Raw genomic sequence first — 20,041 nt, forward strand, 5'->3', positions numbered from 1 at the left:
ATCTAAAAAAGCCTTCACAGTTCTGGAACAACATCCCATGGACAGATGAGACAAAGATCAACTTGTACCAGAGTGACGGGAAGAGAAGAGTATGGAGAAGGAAAGGAACTGCTCATGATCCAAAGCATACCACCTCATCAGTGAAGCATGGTGGTGGTAGTGTCATGGCGTGGGCATGTATGGCTGCCAATGGAACTGGTTCTCTTGTATTTATTGATGGTGTGACTGCTGACAAAAGCAGCAGGATGAATTCTGTAGTGTTTCGGGCAATATTATCTGCTCATATTCAGCCAAATGCTTCAGAACTCATTGGACGGCGCTTCACAGTACAGATGGACAATGACCCGAAGCATACTGCGAAAGCAACCAAATAGTTTTTTAAGGGAAAGAAGTGGAATGTTATGCAATGGACAAGTCAATCACCTGACCTGAATCCAATTGAGCATGCATTTCATATGCTGAAGACAAAACTGAAGGGAAAATGCCCAAGAACCAGCAGGAACTGAAGACAGTTTCAGTAGAGGCCTGGCAGAGCATCACCAGGGATGAAATGTGATGTCTATGCGTTCCAGACTTCAGGCTGTAATTGACTGCAAAGGATTTGCAACCAAGTATTAAAAAGTGAAAGTTTGATTTATGATTGTTAATCTGTCCCATTACTTTTAATAATTAAAGCTGAAAGTCTGCAGTTCAAGCACATCTTGTTCATTTCATTTCAAATCCATTGTGGTGGTGTATAGAGCCAAAAAGATTAGAATTTTGTCGATGTCCCAATATTTATGGACCTGACTGTATATATAGGTATTTTATTTAGGTATTTTATTTAGTTGTGTAGTCTCATGTGGTTCTGTGTTTGTCCTATGTTGTTTTTATGTAGCACCATGGTCCTGGAGGAACGTTATCTAGTTTAGCTGTGTACTGTACTAACTGTATATTGTTGAAACGACAATAAAAACCACTTGACTTGACTTGACTTGAAATTGCTCTATTATTGAGAATGTGGGTTTTGCTGCCCGAAGGGGGTGCATCAAAGGAAATAGTCCGGGGGAGAGACATGCTAATTCTGTCTGTCAATTTCTCATTGGCCTTTTCTCAGGTTCAGAGGTAACCGAGGCCTTCAGAGAAGTCCCCTAGTGTCACTTCATTTGACACAACGTTTAATTGAGCAACAGACAGGGAAAGTATCCTTGCATATGCCCCTGGTCTGTCCAGATGTTGCAGGATGTGATGCAATTTTTTCTTGTGTTCAGGCAGGTGGTATGGCTCATTACACACTACCACTCCCAGTGGGGTTTTGATATAGTGTTGTATGAGGTTCGTATGTCTGGAAAGAGGAGATAACACATCCGCAAATTCCTTTTGCAACTTGGCCACCCCCACAAGCTGGTATGGTGGGAGATGGTCTCCACAAGGGACTGGGGGGAATGGATCAGCTTTGAACTTCACCTCCGGCCCGAGCTCCGCCCTCTCTGGAACTACCGTCACCATGGACACAGGGACCACCTCTCTCCATAATTTAAAGAGAATGAGGTGGTAAATTTAACGTGCTCTGCCTTTATCCATTTGTTTAACCTCATACTGAGATCCCCGACTCGCTGTGTAACCTTAAAGGGCCCTTGCCACTTGGCGAGTAATTTCAAGCTCGACGTGGGTAGTAACACAAGTACTTTGTCTCCCGGTGCAAATTCCCATAGCTGGGCATCTCTATTATAGAGCCGGCTTTGTATCTTGAGATTGGAGCAAATTTTAGTGTGACAACTGACCCAGAGTGTAACTTTGCTCAAGGATCAAGGACATACTGAATTACGTTTTTGCTTTGGGAAGGTCCTTCCTCCCACGCGTATGACGTCAATCACCCTCTGGGGCTGATGTCCATACAGGAGCTTGAAGGGGGAAAACCCTTGCATGACCTCCCTGACTGAAAATAATAAGGGTTCCAGCCATTTGTCCCAGATTCTAGCATCCTCGTTTACAAACTTACGAATCATATTTTTCAGGATTTGATTAAATTGTTCAACCATCCTATCAGTTTGTGGGTGGTAAACGCTGGAGCAAATTGATTTAGTCCCCAGCAATTCATAAAGTTCACACTGTTTACGTGACATTAAGGTTTAAAATTGTTATTCATGTCGGCACAAATGATGTCCAGCTTCACCAGTCAGAGATCACTAGAGATAATGTTAAAGAGGTGTGTGAACTTGCAAAAACTATGTCAGACACTGTAATATGCTCTGGCCCCCTCCCTGCTCGTCGTGGTGATGAGATTTAGAGTAGATTGGTATCACTGAATGGCTTTGTATCTGAATGGTGTCCGGAGAATAGCATAGGATTTATAGACAATTGGAAGAGTTTTTGGGTTAGACCTGACCTATTAAAGAGAGACAGACTCCATTCCTCCAGGGAACGTGCCACTCTCCTTTCTATTAATTTGGCTCATAGTCTAAATAACTATAGTGTTTGACTAACTGGGGCCCAGATCAGGAAGCAGAATAGTTAATCCGAACATCTGCTAGCTGCCTTCAGACGTCACACAGGTCACATAAACTACAACACATAAAGACTGTATCACCTAGATATCACTTAGAGACAGTGTCGGTTCCCCGAACTACCAAACACAAAACTTTCACAAAATGATTTAGAAAAATGTTTATTATGGTCAAACTTGAACAAGACAACAAAAATGTAAGATAAACATCATGTAAAGATAGGGCTACTAAACATTAGATCTTTTTCTACTAAAGTTCTAATTGTAATGAAATTATTATAGATCATAGTTTAGATGCGCTCTGTTTGACTTTTGGCTTTTCTTGTTTCAAAGGGGGGTGTGACAAACATTTTTTAGAACCACTGATAAAATACAAAATATCCAAAATATTCAATCTAAAATTCCATGGATTTTATCCTAATATAAAATTGATGAACAAATTGTGATTTAAAGGCTGAAAATTGTGTAAACATTTTGCCAACTGAGAAGCATGTATGAAGCATGTGGTCAGTACAGTATTAACAGTAGATTATGCATCATGCAATATGCCTTATTTTCTGCTGTAACAGACTATTCATTGCTTGAAGATGGTTTCTGTGTGCATATCAGTTAGAATGCAATTTTTAGACCGACGAGATAACGAAACACATTTTTGGAGCGAGGTTTACAACTTCTCAAAGAAAATAATATGAATCAATACTATATCAAGAATGGAATTCTCAATTAATCAGGCTCTTGTTTACTATTGTTGAGGGCATAAATTAAAATGACTAAATTCCTAAAATGCAGCGTTATAAATAGAGCAGATAAGGACGGCATTCAAAAATCAAACTTGGTTAATGAATGAATCCATTAATAATTGTGCAAAATAATCACTCATGATGAGCTGTTATGGCAGAAACCGGGAGAGTAAAAGTGCATGCTCGTCTATTCTCGGATTTTTCGAGACTTGCCTGTTGAATACATGCATGAATGAACGAACAACATTTGTATTTGTATTCTGTCCCCCAATATTATGATATTTGAAAACACATTTGTATTAAGAATCATTATCTTTAAAACATTTGTGAGAATTAGAGTGTAATTTACAATTAATTTACATGCTGTTGATTTTCATAACACGTGGATGCATTTGCATCAGAACTAATAACAATGCAATAACAATTGTGTGTGTGTGTGTGTGTGTGTGTGTGTGTGTGTGTGTGTGTGTCATATATATTAAAATGTTTATATGTCAACAATTCTAATAAACTTTTTCATTTTCACTCTATTGTGATATTAAAAAAAAATACATATTTTTTCATTGTTTAATTAATTTCTGTAACCATGCGTTATAATGAAGGCTTTGTGAAATTGCAACTTTTTGAATCACATTTTTTAATGAAAGCAGACACATCAAAACTTTTGTTCATCATTTCATGTGACTCCGTCCTGCTAAATTTGTTAGAAATGACATGTGAGGTACAACACAAATTCATATTACTTAGGAGATGTAGCTCAAATCTAAATGATCTTGCTAAATAATTTGAACTCTGACTATGACCGCATTAATATTAGAGTTGAATCTTCACCATAGTAGGATTCATAATTTTGCCCTCCGCTCATGTTTTCAACAAGATTAAAACAACAATATTGAGCGCGTCCACACTCCAGTCCAGTAGGAGACGCAAAAGCGCCATTAAACACAACAAGAAGAAGAAGAAGAATTTATGCGTAAGTGCTTGAATGCGTTAATCTTCATTTGTGAGTTTATGTTTGTGTTTCTCCGGTGTTTTTCTCTCTTTAGCGTTTTAATGATCGTAATAGAAGATTATTATCGTCGTTTGTGGCGGTTTTGTGACGGACTCTTTAAAATATTGAGTTTCAGGAGAAACAAACAAAAAACTTCGGAGCCCCTTCAGGGAGAATTTGTTTTCTGAAATAGTTTTACTTTCCCTCGCAATAAATTTACCATGATTTTACTACAGTAACTATATTTAACCATTATATCCGTAGTGAAACTATAATACTACAGGAAACTGAATACTGTGGTTTAAAAAAACATAATGTTGTGATTATTATGGTTTTACTACAATAACTGTAGTTTAACTGTGATTTCTGAGGTAATTTAATCATTGTATTTGTAATCTAACCAAAGTAATCACAAGATTAACCATGAATAATCTATATTAAACATGGTTTTGGTCCAAAAGAAACTAAAACAAACATATCAGTCATGTTTACTACAATATTACTATAGTAAAACCATGTTTCAGACCGAAAACATCACACTGTCATGGTAACTAATATAGTAAAGCCATGATTTTTATATTGTATGTTTTTAGGCTTCAGTGTGTTTTTATTTTACTATAGATGTATCATGGTTAATTTTGTGATTATTATGGTTTTACTTCAAATACCATGATTAAACTACTACAGTAACCAGTTAAACTATGATATTTGTGGTATACTTATTTATTGATACTTATTTACCACAGTTTATCAGTGGACCTGACGGAAGATAACAAAACTATATAAAAAAAGAGCATTTCATGAACACTTTAACATAATTTAAATATGTATTTTAAAATTATACCATTTTAAAACAGATTGTATTAAATTATAATGTTTGTTAGTGGCATCAACCAAACAACCATTTTTTATATATATTGAAAAAAGCTTATTTTGCCAATTGTTACAATGCCTTTAATAAATTCAAATATAAAATTGAACTTTTGAAACAATCTGTCTTTACATTGGTGCTACAAAAGAGTACTAGAAGAAAAAAAAAAAAACAGCTCCCAAAGTAACCAAAATGTAACAATAAAACAATAAATTGGTTTTCTCATATGCATCCACTCTCCAGGAGACAGAAAAGCTCCATTAAACACAAGAAGATGAAAGAACTCATATCAGTGTTCAATGTGTTTAACTTAATTTGTGGGATTTTATTTGTTTTGATGTGTATTGTTTGGTATATTTTGGTACAATTTTTAATGATCGTAAAATAAGCCTGTTATCCCGTATGTGGCATTTTTGTGACGGACGCTTTAAAATATTCAGTTTCAGGAGAAACAAACAGAAATGTGAGAATATCATGTTTCATTTCTGATAAATGAGCTCGTTAAATTCGTCGGCTGATTGTAAATTAGTTAAATGAAGGCGAGTAAATGTTAAAGTCTGTTATAATATCTGATAATATTCCTGCTGTCTGTAAAATAAAACCAAACTCCACACATTTATATTTATAGGCTACCATATCAGAAACAAAGTTATTTAACAGAGCTGTTTATAATCTTATAATAATATTTTTGAGTTTGATGAATGTCAGTCCATTATAATGATGATGTTTTTGTGTTCAGATGTTCATCATGAGAGCAGGTGGATGTGATCTGCTGTAATTCAGTAGGAACTGATCTGTCCATGCTGGATATTGATGATTTCATCTCAGAAATCTCTCAGCTGTAGAAAGAGGTGACGTCACTGAAGACAAAACTGATGGAGAGAGACGACAGGTTACAGGTTAAACATTCATTTCATCCTTAAACTTGAGATTGTAAGCTTTCAAATGATGTGATATGATGAACGGTACAGATGTGATTGTGTTGTGTTTGTCAGGAACTGGAAAAGGTTTCCTGTCAATCTTCAGTGTGTGTGACTGATGGGACCTCCACAGAATGTCAGGATTCAGTGTGGAGCGGCAGAGATCAGTCCACACCACAGCGACTGCTGGACAAACTCTCTGAACAGAGATCCAGAGACACACAGGACTCACAGCTCACTTTACTCTGTTCTACTGACGGTAATCAGGGTGATCAAACCTCCACAGAGTCTCTGACTTCTGTCTGTAACGCTGGAGAACAGCAGATGCTGCAGATACCAGTGAAGATATGTTCAGTCAAGCTGCTGGACTGCAGGAACCTGATGAAGATGAGAGGAGAAATCAAAATAGAGGAACAGCAGAGTAATGAAGATGATGATGATCAAACCTCCACAGAGTCTCTTGCTTCTGTCTGTAATGCTGGAAAACAGCAGATGCTGCAGATACCAGTGAAGATCGAAGTGAAGCAGGAGGAGATAAAAGATAACACAGCAGAGGAACAACAGAGTAATGAAAATAATGATGATCAAACCTCCACAGAGTCTCTTGCTTTTGTCTTTAACGCTGGAGAACAGCAGATGCTGATGACACCAGTGAAGATCGAAGTGAAGCAAGAGGAGATAAACGAAGAGAACACAGCAGAGGAACAACAGGGAGATGAAGATGATTATTTTTTTTCAGGTATGTTTCTTCCTTTAATGATTTAAATTTTCATGTCATTCGACTGTCATTTTATAAGTCTTTTTATCACTCAAAACAGTTCCCTGCTGTTTTTATTTTTGTTTAAGTGCTCAGTTTAAAAAGGTGCATGTACTACATTGCTTTTTGCACTGCTTTTTACCAGCGGTGCTGCACGTTTTTGGATCTACAGTGTAGCAGTGGGGAGAAAAGAAAAGAGAAAGTGAAGATGTGCGCTTGCTATCCAACTTAAGAAAAAGAAGGCTGCAAATAATGAATAATGCACACTTTATTATTCTTTTTTGTCATCCTGTATGGATTGGATTTCTAGGCCAGTGGTTCTCAACTGATTTTGCTTCGATACCCAGATTTTACAATGGACATCAAGTAGCGACCCACCATAGTAAGTAACATGACCTGTATTTAAAGGGTCATGAAACAATAAACTACATTTACTGAGATGTCAAAAGATATGCACAATGATGGGCCAAAACATTATGACCACTCACAGTTGAAGTAAATAACATTAATCATCTCCTAGCAAGGCCACATGTCTAGGTTTGGGTAGATTAGATGGTAAGCGAACAATCAGTTCTTGTTGTCAATGCATTGAATGCAGGAGAAATAGGCAGGAGTAAAGACCTGAGTGACCTTGACAAGGGCCTAATTGTTATGGCCTGATGACTGGGTCAGAGCATCTCTGAAATGGCTTGTGGGGTGCTCCTGGTCAGCAGTGGTGAGTATCTACCGACAGTGGTCCAAGGAGGGACAAACCATAAACCGGCGATAGGGTGTTGGGCACCCAATGGTCACCGATGCACCAGCGCAACGAAGGCTATCCCATCTGGTCTGAACCGACTGAAGGTCTACTGTGGCAAAGTCACAGAAAATGTTTATGATGTTCAGGAGGAATGTGTCACAACACACAGTGCATCGCACCCTGCTCCATATGGGGCTGCGTAGCCCATCATCATTAAAATGATATATTATATAATATATTATAGGATTCAATCTACTTCCTATCACTTCACCACTCATACTTTATATCTATCACTCCATCACTCTCTTTACATCACTCTTTTATTTCTTTCTTTCACTATCTTGACCTTGACTGCCTGGCAACCAGATGATAAAGATCTAGATATCATATTTAGATATTTATTCTATATTCTATATTTATATTTATGTAGCTGCATAGAGGGCCCATGATGACCCCTGTCCACTGTTGAAAGCGCCTACAATGGTAAATGCACTTTTATTGCGCCTTTTAAACCTTAGCAGTATTCAAATAGCTTTACAATGCGTCTCATTCACCCATTCACACACCGATGACTGCAGAGCTGCAATGCAAGGTGCCATTGGGAGCAACGTGGTATTCAGTGTCTTGCCCAAGGACACTTTTGCATGTGAAATCCTGTGGGCTGGGAATCAAACCACAAACCTTGTGATTAGTGGACAACCAGCTCTACCACCTGAGCACATGGGCACGCAGTTGTCGGAAGTAGAAGAAGGTCGCCTGGTCCGACGGGTGCCCTTTTCTTTTGCATCATGTGGATGGCCTTGTCCATAGGTGAGACCATGGATTGCTCCTTATTTCTGTGGTTAGATTTATATAGATATAAAATAAATGGTAAATCAACTTTAGTATTTCTTATTAAAAATAAATAAACTAAAAGCCTAAGCACATTTAAAAACATTTAACTACAACTTTTACACTGTATATACAGTGGGTACGGAAAGTATTCAGACCCCCTTAAATTTTTCACTCTTTATTATATTGCAGCCATTTGCTAAAATCATTTAAGTTCATTTTTTTTCCTCATTATTGTACACACAGCACCCCATATTGACAGAAAAACACAGAATTGTTGACATTATTGCACATTTATTAAAAAAGAAAAACTGAAATGTCACATGGTCCTAAGTATTCAGACCCTTTGTTCAGTATTTAGTAGAAGCACCCTTCTTTTTGGGAAAGATGAGTCTTTTTGGGAAAGATGCAACAAGTTTTTCACATCTGGATTTGGGTATCCTCTGCCATTCCTCCTTGCAGATCCTCTCCAGTTCTGTCAGGTTGGATGGTAAACATTGGTGGACAGCCATTTTCAGGTCTCTCCAGAGATGCTCAATTGGGTTTAAGTCAGGGCTCTGGCTGGGCCATTCAAGAACAGTCACGGAGTTGTTGTGAAGCCACTCCTTCGTTATTTTAGCGGTGTGCTTAGGGTCATTGTCTTGTTGGAAGGTGAACCTTCGGCCCAGTCTGAGGTCCAGAGCACTCAGGAGAAGGTTTTCATCCAGGATATCCCTGTACTTGGCCACATTCATCTTTCCCTCGATTGCAACCAGTCGTCCTGTCCCTGCAGCTGAAAAACACCCCCACAGCATGATGCTGCCACCAACATGCTTCACTGTTGAGACTGTATTGGACAGGTGATGAGCAGTGCCTGGTTTTCTCCACACATACCGCTTAGAATTAAGGCCAAAAAGTTCTATCTTGGTCTCATCAGACCAGAGAATCTTATTTATCACCATCTTGGAGTCCTTCAGGTGTTTTTTAGCAAACTCCATGCGGGCTTTCATGTGTCTTGCACTGAGGAGAGGCTTCCGTCGGGCCACTCTGCCATAAAGCCCCGACTGGTGGATGGCTGCAGTGATGGTTGACTTACTACAACTTTCTCCCATCTCCCGACTGCATCTCTGGAGCTCAGCCACAGTGATCTTTGGGTTCTTCTTTACCTCTCTCATCAAGGCTCTTCTCCCCCGATAGCTCAGTTTGGCCAGACGGCCAGCTCTAGGAAGGGTTCTGGTCGTCCCAAACGTCTTCCATTTAAGGATTATGGAGGCCACTGTGCTCTTATGAACCTTAAGGGCAGCAGAATTTTTTTTGTAAACTTGGCCAGATCTGTGCCTTGCCACAATTCTGTCTCTGAGCTCTTCAGGCAGTTCCTTTGACCTCATGATTCTCATTTGCTCTGACATGCACTGTGAGCTGTAAGGTCTTATATAGACAGGTGTGTGGCTTTCCTAATCAAGTCCAATCAGTATAATCAAACACAGCTGGACTCAATTGAAGGTGTAGAGCCATCTCAAGGATGATCAGAAGAAATGGACAGCACCTGAGTTAAATATAAGAGTGTCACAGCAAAGGGTCTGAATACTTAGGACCATGTGATATTTCAGTTTTTCTTTTTTAATAAATGTGCAAAAATGTCAACAATTCTGTGTTTTTCTGTCAATATGGGGTGCTGTGTGTACAATAATGAGGAAAAAAATGAACTTAAATGATTTTAGCAAATGGCTGCAATATAACAAAGAGCGAAAAATTTAAGGGGGTCTGAATACTTTCCGTACCCACTGTATACTGTAATAGTTTAATATTAATCTATACTAGTTACCAGTTAGTGTTACTCCAGTTTAGTGAGGATGTTTATTAGGGTTGCCACGGTGTTACCGGTTTTACTCAGTACAAGGGAAAACACTGGTGTGAAATTTTATACTGGTGGAAACGTGATGAATGAAACTTCCAATATCAATACAATAGCCTTAAAAAAGAATAGTTGCCTAATGAAGAGTTTGTGACCCATGATACATGAACCTAAGTAATGCATTGAAAGACAGAGGCTCTTTACCAACATATCAAATTACACAGGCATCAAATTATGCACATTGACAGATGATGTTTAATTGCAGGTACCAAATATACAGTACATCCAGAAAGTATGCACAGCGCTTCACTTTTTCCACTTGTTATGTTACAGCCTTATTCTAAAATGGATTAAATTCATTATTTTCCTCCAAATTTTACAAACAATTCCCCATAATGACAACGTGAAAGAAGTTTGTTTGAAATCTTTGCAAATTTATTGAAAATAAAAAACGAAACAAAAACACACGTACTCAATACTTTGTTGAAGCACCTTTGGCACCAATTACAGCCTCAACTCTTTTTGAGTATGATGCTACAAGCTTGGCACACCTTTGTTTGGGCAGTTTCTCCCATTCTTCTTTGCAGGACCTCTCAAGCTCCATCAGGTTGGATGGGGAGCGTCGGTGCACAGACATTTTCAGATCTCTCCAGAGATGTTCAATCGGGTTCAAGTCTGGGCTCTGGCTGGGCCACTCAAGGACATTCACAGAGTTGTCCCGTAGCCACTCCTTTTTTATCTTGACTGTGTGCTTAGGGTCGTTGTCCTGTTTGAAGATGAACCTTCACCCCAGTCTGAGGTCCAGTGTACTCTGGAGTAGATTTTCATTAAGGATGTCTCTGTAAATTGCTGCATTCATCTTTCCCTCGATCCTGACTAGTCTCCCAGTTCCTGCCGCTGAAGAACATCCCCACAGCATGATGCTGCCACCACCATGCTTCACTGTAGGGATTGTATTGGCCAGGTGATGATCAGTGCCTGGTTTCCTCCAGACATGATGCTTGCCATTCAGGCCAAAGAGTTCAATCTTTGTTTCATCAGACCAGAGAATTTTGTTTCTCATGGTTTGAGAGTCCTTCAGGTGCCTTTTGGCAACTCCAGGCGGGCTGTCATGTGCCTTTTACTGAGGAGTGGCTTCCATCTGGCCACTCTACCATACAGGCCTGATTGGTGGAGTGCTGCAGAGATGGTTTTTCTTCTAGAAGGTTCTCCTCTCTCCACAGAGAAATGCTAAAGCTCTGTCAGAGCGACCAGAAATTTTTCTGTACCCTTTCCCAGATCTGTGCCTCGATACGACCCTGTCCTGGAGGTCTACAGACAATTTCTTGGCCTTTGTTTGTAATCTGACATGCACTGTTAACTGTGGCTTTGAGAACATTGTTTTTATTATTGTTTTTTTAGATTATAAAAACATGTTCAGCACAAAATATTTCCATTACTATAAACTTCAGCTTCTCTAACTTCAAAAATTAACAACATATATTATTTCTGAAACTTGGGAAATAAAGCCCAAAATGGCTTCTTCCAGTAAATACAACCATTTAAATTCAGGTATGTCATTTTCATGGCAATATAGCCACAGGGGTGTATTTTAAGTTGTATTTGTTTGTTGTATTTAAAGCTTTTTTAAAGTGATTAAAAGTTACCAATTTAGATTTAGCTTTTAAAAAAGGTGATTTTATCTAAAAGGTGAGTAGTTTGCATTCCTGACGTAAAACCACGCTTCGGATATGAGCAACAAATTTAGTGCTTATAAAGTGCTGAATGTGAGATAAATTTGCTTCGGCAGTCGCCCAACTTCACCTGCCAAAGTGGCTAGTAAGAGTGAAATAAATTTCTGCTACTGCTGATTTTAGGGTAGGCGGGTGTTAATTTCAAACCCTGATGATTATAATCATTAAATGCAGTTATTAGGCAGAATAAATGGTATAGATAAATACCGCTTGCACAGCAAACATCACAAATTAATACTGGACGTTTGCTGTGTTCTGACATTGAATTAAGGTTCAAGTTGATGCTACGTTTCTCCTTGAATACGTGTCTTCTTCTTGAATTGATTTTTGTCTATTTACTGTGTTTATTTTAGAGCTGATGAAAGTGAAAGAGAAATGTCAAGAACTGAATAACGTGGAAGACAAACTTCAGTGTCAGAAACATCATGATTTTATAACTGGAGAAAAATCTTTGATTTGCTCAAAGACTAAGAAGAATTTATCACCAGAAAAGCAGAAAAGAAGAGCAGCCAAAAATACTTTCACCTGCTCACAGTGTGGAAAGATTTTCACAAATCAAATCTGGTTTAATAAACACATGAAAGTTCATATTGGAGAGAAACCGTACACGTGCCATCAATGTGGGGAAAGTTTTGCATATAAAGTTTGTCTCAAAGTTCATCTCCGCTGTCATTCTGGATTGAGACCTTTTAAATGTGAAAAGTGTGGTAAAACATTTGTTTTGAATTCAAGCCTAAGAAAACATCTGAAAACTCACACAGATGAGAAGCCTTACAAGTGTTCTTTTTGTGGAAACCATTTTGCACACCTGTCCTATTTGAAAAAGCACCAGAACATACATACCAGTGTGGGTGCTCATATGTGCTTTGAATGTGGGAAGACCTTTACTACAGCTGGCAGCATGAAACAGCACCAAAGAATTAATACTGGAGAAAAAACATACAAGTGCTCACACTGTGAAAAGAGTTTCACTCAGTCAGAACACCTGAAAACACACGAGAGAATTCATTCTGGAGAGAAACCTTACAAGTGCTCACACTGTGAAAAGAGTTTCACTCAGTCACAAAACCTGAAAACACACGAGATAATTCATACGGGAGAAAAACCTTACAAGTGCTTACACTGTGAAAAGGGTTTCACACAGTCACAAAACCTGAAAACACACAAGAGAATTCATACTGGAGAAAAACCTTACAAGTGCTCTCACTGTGAAAAGGGTTTCACTCAGTCAAAAGACCTGAAAACACACGAGAGAATTCATACTGGAGAAAAACCTTACAAGTGCTCACACTGTGAAAAGGGTTTCACTCAGTCAAAAGACCTGAAAACACACGAGAGAATTCATACTGGAGAAAAACCTTACAAGTGCTCACACTGTGAAAAGGGTTTCACTCATTCACAAAACCTGAAAACACATGAGAGAATTCATACTGGAGAAAAACCTTACAAGTGCTCACACTGTGAAAAGAGCTTCAATCGGTTACATTACCTGACAACACATGAGAGAATTCATACTGGAGAAAAACCTTACAAGTGCTCACACTGTGGAAAGAGGTTCACTCAGTCACAAGTTCTGAAAAGACATGAGAGAATTCATACTGGAGAAAAACCTTACATGTGCTCACACTGCGAAAAGAGCTTCAATCGGTTACATTACCTGACAACACATGAGAGAATTCATACTGGAGAAAAACCTTACAAGTGCTCACACTGTGGAAAGAGTTTCACTCAGTCACAAGTTCTGAAAAGACATGAGAGAATTCATACTGGAGAAAAACTGTACAAGTGCTCACACTGTGGAAAGAGTTTCACTTGTTCACAACACCTGAAAACACATGAGAGAATTCATACTGGAGAAAAACCTTACAAGTGTTCACACTGTGGAAAGAGTTTAAATCAGTCACAAGACCTGAAAACCCATGAGAGAATTCATACTGGAGAAAAACCTTACAAGTGCTCACACTGTGGAAAGAGTTTCACTTGTTCACAACACCTGAAAACACATGAGAGAATCCATACTGGAGAAAAACCTTACAAGTGCTCACAGTGTGGAAAGAGTTTCACTCAGTCACAAGTCCTGAAAAGACATGAGAGAATTCATACTGGAGAAAAACCTTACAAGTGCTCACACTGTGGAAATAGTTTCTCTTGTTCACAACACCTGAAAACACATGAGAGATTCCATACAGGAGAAAAACCTTACAAGTGCTCACACTGTGGAAAGAGTTTCACTCAGTCACAAGATCTGAAAAGACATGAGAGAATTCATACTGGAGAAAAACCTTACAAGTGCTCACACTGTGAAAAGAGATTCACTCTGTCACAAGACCTGAAAAGACATGAGAGAATTCATACTGGAGAAAAACCATACAAGTGCTCACACTGTGAAAAGTGTTTCACTCAGTCACAAGACCTGAAAACGCATGAGATAATTCATACTGGAGAAAAACCTTACAAGTGCTCATTCTGTGAAAAGAGTTTCACTTGGTTAAATTACCTGAAAACACACGAGAGAATTCATACTGGAGAAAAACCTTACAAGTGCTCACACTGTGAAAAGAGTTTCATTCAGTCATATAACCTGAAAACACACGAGAGAATTCATACCGGCGAAAAACCTTACAAGTGCTCACACTGTGAAAAGAGTTTCACTCAGTCATATAACCTGAAAACACACAAGATAATTCATATTGCAGAAAAACCTTACAAGTGCTCACACTGTGAAAAGAGTTTCACTTGGTTACATTACCTTAAAACACATGAGAGAATTCATACTGGAGAAAAACCTTACAAGTGCTCACACTGTGAAAAGAGTTTCACCCATTCACATCACCTGAAAACACACGAGAGAAAACATACAACTTCTCTTCATGTGGGAAAAGTTTCAAGGCAGCAAGTAATTTACAAAGACATGGAAAAAAGAGAATTGCCTAAGTAAGAATTGCCTCATCTTCAGGTCCAACAAGATTAAGTAAATACATTTTTTCCAAAATGAGTCGTGTCATGGAAAATCTTTGAAGAATCTCTCTAAGATGCAAGAACTCTCAGAGTCCAGGGTTCCAGATGCCAAAGAAGTTTATTGTATCACCAACAAACTTGAGAGAGGTCAGCTGTCCATTCTGAATACACATTTCCAAGTTCTCAATTATATACCTTATAGTTATCACTTTTGGATCCATTAATCTCTCATGTCCACTATCTCTGACCAATGGGCCCACAGCCTGTGTCCTTCCACTTGCCACCATTATCTTTCAGTCCTTCTCTTTTTTATATATTGGTGGAAAGTCCTTCGCCTGTCTATTTTTTGAAAAAGGATATATTCCCTTATTTGCATATACAGTTTGTCTACTTTCCATAGACTGTGCTATGTCATACTTTACGAAAGGGACATGTAGTCTTAATGGTGACTCAATACACGTAATATCAATTAATTCATTTTAGAAAATACATCATATATTCCCCCCTCTGAGACTCCACAGTCTCATCCTATCACCTTCACCAAGAGTGCAGTCTCACAAGACAGTCTTTCTTTTTTCATTAAGTGGCCAGTGTACGCCATTCAATCCTTTACCCATAACTGTCTTTATGGAACCGCATTCCAGAGGAAAAAGGACCAAACCTCTTGCTAACTTCTTTCTGGGGGGTTTTCTGAAAACAAATCAACTTCTGTAAAAAGCATGTGCATGCAATCTTAGCCTTGTGTGATGTAGAGTTCAAATGATTACACTTATTTTAGTAGTTATACACACTTAGTAAATTTTTAGTTGTTTTAACATATGAATATGCATCCTTCGGTGCCAGAGGAACTCACAGACATTTTCGGTAGCCTGGAGTGCAATTTGGTGGTGTGTTGGAGCAGATAGCAGGTTTTTAAACCACCAGTTGAGTCTTTTGCTCTTGTAGCCAAGCACTGAGGTGCTCGCCGCTCCTTTCTTCATATTTCTTCCTCACACATCTTCTTTCTGGCCAATTATTTTTCATAACATTTTCCCATGCATATTTTGCTTAAACATAATAATTAACATTTCTATTTCTACTTGATTAAGTACATAATAGTGTTATTGTAGATATATTTCTATAACAGAGATAATTAAACTCTTAATATTAATAAACAGTGTTATCCAGGAAGGGGAATATGTCAAAACAACAAACAAATACCCTCTAACTCCTTTCTCCTATCTGTTTTATCACATAAAAGAAAATACAATAATCATGCTATCTCTGTTACTATCAAACCAGACGAAAAAAGTTTTCAAAAATAAACGTTCCCCTTCCTTTACTCTTGGTATGTTTTCTCAATCAATTTCTAAAATCCATCCAACCCAGGCCCTATGGTAAGCAGTGTGGTCTCTACATTTGTTCCAGATGGTCTCATTGATATGGTCACCATCTGCTTAGCCACCCTCCTAGTCATCGTTGATCTGAGGACAGGTATAATGCAACAAAACAATAACCCAAATAAAGTCACACCTATAGCTATCATCATTCCCATTTTAATGAGCCATGCTTTCCATGACCCAAAAAGGTTATCAAACCAATTACCAAACATCTGATCTCTTCCTGCATTGGATTGAACTTCTTCTCTTAACTCATGTCATTTCTTCATTGCTTGTGTAAAGGAGCCCTCTGGGGCTGTATTATTTGGAATATATGTACAGCAATCAGCTCCAAACATTACACACGCACCTCGCTTATCTGCTAATTGCCAGTCTGTTCTGCCATGCCATTTTACAAGTGGCCGCTAATTTACATTTACATTTATTCATTTGGCAGACGCTTTTATCCAAAGCGACTTACAAAAGAGGAAGAACATCAGCGAATCATCTTAGGGAGACAGTGGTACAAAAAGTGCCATATTACAAAGTTTCACTATCATCATACTAGTATACAAAACAGATTTAAGTGCAACAAGAAATGTAATTTTTTTTTATTTATTTTTTTTTTTTTTTAGTGACCGGTTAAGTGCTTTTGGAAAAGATGTGTTTTTAGCCGTTTTTTGAAGATAGAGAGTGAGTTAGCTTCCCGGATTGAGTTGGGTGAAACTGAAAGTCCGGGAAAGTGTTTTGGTGCCTCTTCGTTTTGGTACGACAAGGCGACGTTCCTTAGCCGACCGCAGGCTTCTGGTGGGAACGTAGCTCTGCATAAATGTTTTTAGGTATGCTGGAGCAGACCCAGTGACTGTTTTATATGCCAGCATCAGGGCCTTGAATTTAAAACGTGCATGAACCGGCAGCCAGTGGAGAGAGACAAAGAGTGGTGTAACGTGCTCTCTTAGGTTCTTTAAAGACCAGACGTGCTGCTGCATTCTGGATCATTTGGAGAGGTCTAATAGCACATGCAGGAAGGCCTGCAATGAGAGCGTTACAGTAGTCCAGTCTAGTTATGACAAGGGACTGAACGAGCAGTTGTGTGGCATGTACAGAGAGGAAGGGTCTTATCTTCCTGATATTGTAGAGTGTAAATCTACAAGGTCTTGCAGTTTTTGAAATGTGGTCTGTGAAATTTAGCTCATCATCAATGGTTACCCCTAGATTTCTGACCGTTTTGGAAGGCGAAACTGTAGTTGGACCCAGCTGCACGGTGATGTTGTGTTCAACAGCCGGGTTGGCTGGAAAGACAAGGAGTTCGGTCTTGGCAGGGTTGAGTTGAAGGTGGTGTTCCTTCATCCAGGCCGAGATGTCTGCCAGACAGGCAGCGATTCGAACGGTCACTGTGGTGTCGTTTGGCTGGAAAGACAAGTAGAGTTGCGTGTCATCTGCGTAGCAGTGGTAAGAGAAACCATGTGACTGGATGATGGGTCCCAGTGATGTTGTGTATATGGAGAAGAGAAGTGGCCCAAGCACTGATCCCTGAGGTACCCCAGTAAGTAACTTGTGTGGCTTGGATACTTCCCTCTCCATGCTACCTCAAAGGACCTTTCTGAGAGATAAGAGTTGAACCAGTCAAGCACAGTTCCAGTGATACCCAGTTTAGAGAGGGTGGAGAGTAGGATCTGATGGTTGACTGTGTCAAAGGCAGCAGAAAGGTCCAGCAAAATCAGAACGGATGATCTCGATTCAGCTCTCGCCTGTCTCAGTGACTCGATGACAGACAGCAGGGCAGTCTCAGTGGAGTGTCCACTTTTGAAGCCCGACTGATTGTCATCCAGCAGCTTGTTCTGTGAGAGATAGCCGGAGATCTGATTGAAAACTGCCCTTTCAAGTGTTTTTGCCAGAAATGGGATGAGAGAGACTGGTCTGTAGTGTTCTATCTGTGTGGGGTTAAGTGCAGGTTTTTTCAGCAGTGGGGTTACTCGAGCCTGCTTAAATGTAGTGGGAAAAGTGCCTGCAAGAAGGGATGTGTTAATTATGTGTGTAAGTGCCGGTAGGATGGACGGAGAGATGGCCTGGAGAAGGTGTGATGGAATGGGGTCAAGGGAACAGGTTGTGGGGTGGTTGGAGAGAAGGAGTTTAGAGACCTCAGTGTCAGTCAAAGGAGAGAACATAGGGAAAGAAGGGTTGCATACAGAAGCCAGGTGTTTGACAGGGTGTGGTGCTGTGAATGTATTGCTGATGGCTGTAATCTTATCAGTAAAAAATGTGGCGAATATATCTGCTGTCAATGATGTGTCAGGTGGTGGAGGGGGAGGGCAGAGAAGTGTGTTAAATGTTCTAAACAAGCTACGAGTGTCTGTGGTGCTGTTGATCTTGGTCTGGTAATATGAAGTTTTTGCAGTTTTAACGTTATTTGAAAAAGTTGCGAGCAGAAGCTGATATTTACCTAGATCAGCTGGATCTTTAGATTTCCGCCATCTCCTCTCAGCTGCCCTGAGATCAGTCCGATGTTCACGAAGGACGTCAGACAGCCAGGGGCTGGGTGGTGTAGTCCGTGCTGGTCTAGAGGAGAGAGGACAGATGTTGTCTAGACAGGTTGTTAAAGTAGAGCTAAGTGTGTCTGTGGCAGTGTTCACATCAAGCATGGAAAATACATTTATTGTGGGAAGAGAGGCAGAGACATCAGTGGAAAGGCGAGAGGGTGAGAGGGAGCGGAGGTTACGGCGAAAGGAAACCAAAGGTGGGGTCGGTTTTACAATGGATGGGAGAATCATGTTGAATTGAACAAAGTAGTGATCAGAAACATGTAAAGGTGTAACAAGAATATTAGAGGTGGTACAGTTACGTGTAAAAATGAGGTCCAGCTGGTTGCCCGACCTGTGAGTTGCTGTGGTGTGTAGTCTTTCCAAGTCAAATGAGGCCAGAAGAGTATTCAGTTCAATGGCCTGGGGTTTGTCCTGGTGTATGTTGAAATCACCATGAACCACAAGTGGCCTGCCATCCTCTGGCAAGGAGGACAGCAGGACATCCAATTCCTCAAGAAAGCTTGTCAGCTGACCTGGGGGCTGATAGATGACAACAACATGTAATTTTGTGGGTTGCATTGTAGTAATGGCATGGAATTCAAAAGATGTATTGTTACATAGTGAAGCATGTGGTGAAAAAGTCCAGTTATTATGAATGAGCAAACCTGTTCCCCCACCCCTACCAGTATGTCGAGGGGTGTGGGAGAAGGAGAAGTTGTTAGAGAGAGCAGCAGGTGTTGCTGTATCCTCAGAACGTATCCATGTCTCTGTCAGTGCCAGGATGCTGAGGGTGGACTGCGTGGCGAAAGCTGGAATGAAGGCAGCTTTGTTCACAGCAGACTGGCAGTTCCAGAGTCCCACTGAGAACGAGAGTGGAGCAGGTGTTGAAGTGCAAAGCGGCCGTAGGTTGTGTGGGTTGCGTTTTGTCTTGCATCTGTATCTTGTGAACGGTCTACAACAGATAACAGGGATGTGCTTGAAGGCATGTGTTATTAGTGAACTAGACATGATAGTATGTATGTATAAGTAAAAGCCACGCCTTAATGCTACTTATCACAACAAAGCTAGTCACGTGGTCACCCGAAACCGAAACTCAGGGTTGTGCGGGAACAAACGCAACTTCTGTACAGTGCAAATAAATTATGCTGCACTTAGCAATAAATAATACTCTGAAACCAGTGAAGCACTGTTTGCAGACACTAAAACGACGATAGTTTTACACACACACAGGATAACCAACCCGAAGTCTAAGCAAATCTAGCAATGAATCCTACGTGACAAGTTTAAACAAGTCTAACAATT

General features: G+C 39.6%; 1 protein-coding gene and 1 long non-coding RNA gene across 6 annotated transcripts in view; one reads left to right on the forward strand and one right to left on the reverse strand.

The window, feature by feature from the left end:
• The window catches only part of LOC127618546 (zinc finger protein 91-like), a 52,784-nt gene that overhangs the window by 17,563 nt on the left and 15,180 nt on the right, over nucleotides 1-20,041 (forward strand). The window contains exon 5 of one of the 4 annotated variants that reach the window (XM_052091051.1): nucleotides 12,882-14,772. In XM_052091051.1, the coding sequence (XP_051947011.1) occupies nucleotides 12,882-14,772 (1,891 nt within the window). Of the gene's footprint in view, nucleotides 1-12,760; nucleotides 14,773-20,041 lie in introns of those variants that run through there. The other 3 variants (XM_052091048.1, XM_052091049.1, XM_052091050.1) reach the window with 3 other exon arrangements.
• Nucleotides 12,834-20,041, reverse strand: part of LOC127618652 (uncharacterized) — a 202,113-nt gene continuing 194,905 nt past the window's right edge. For both annotated transcript variants that reach the window (XR_007967481.1, XR_007967482.1), the window contains exon 4: nucleotides 12,834-12,970. This is a non-coding gene — a long non-coding RNA (uncharacterized LOC127618652). The remainder of the gene's footprint in view (nucleotides 12,971-20,041) is intronic.

This window comes from Xyrauchen texanus, chromosome 25, assembly GCF_025860055.1.
Source record: "Xyrauchen texanus isolate HMW12.3.18 chromosome 25, RBS_HiC_50CHRs, whole genome shotgun sequence".
Classification (NCBI taxonomy): Eukaryota; Metazoa; Chordata; class Actinopteri; order Cypriniformes; family Catostomidae; genus Xyrauchen; species Xyrauchen texanus.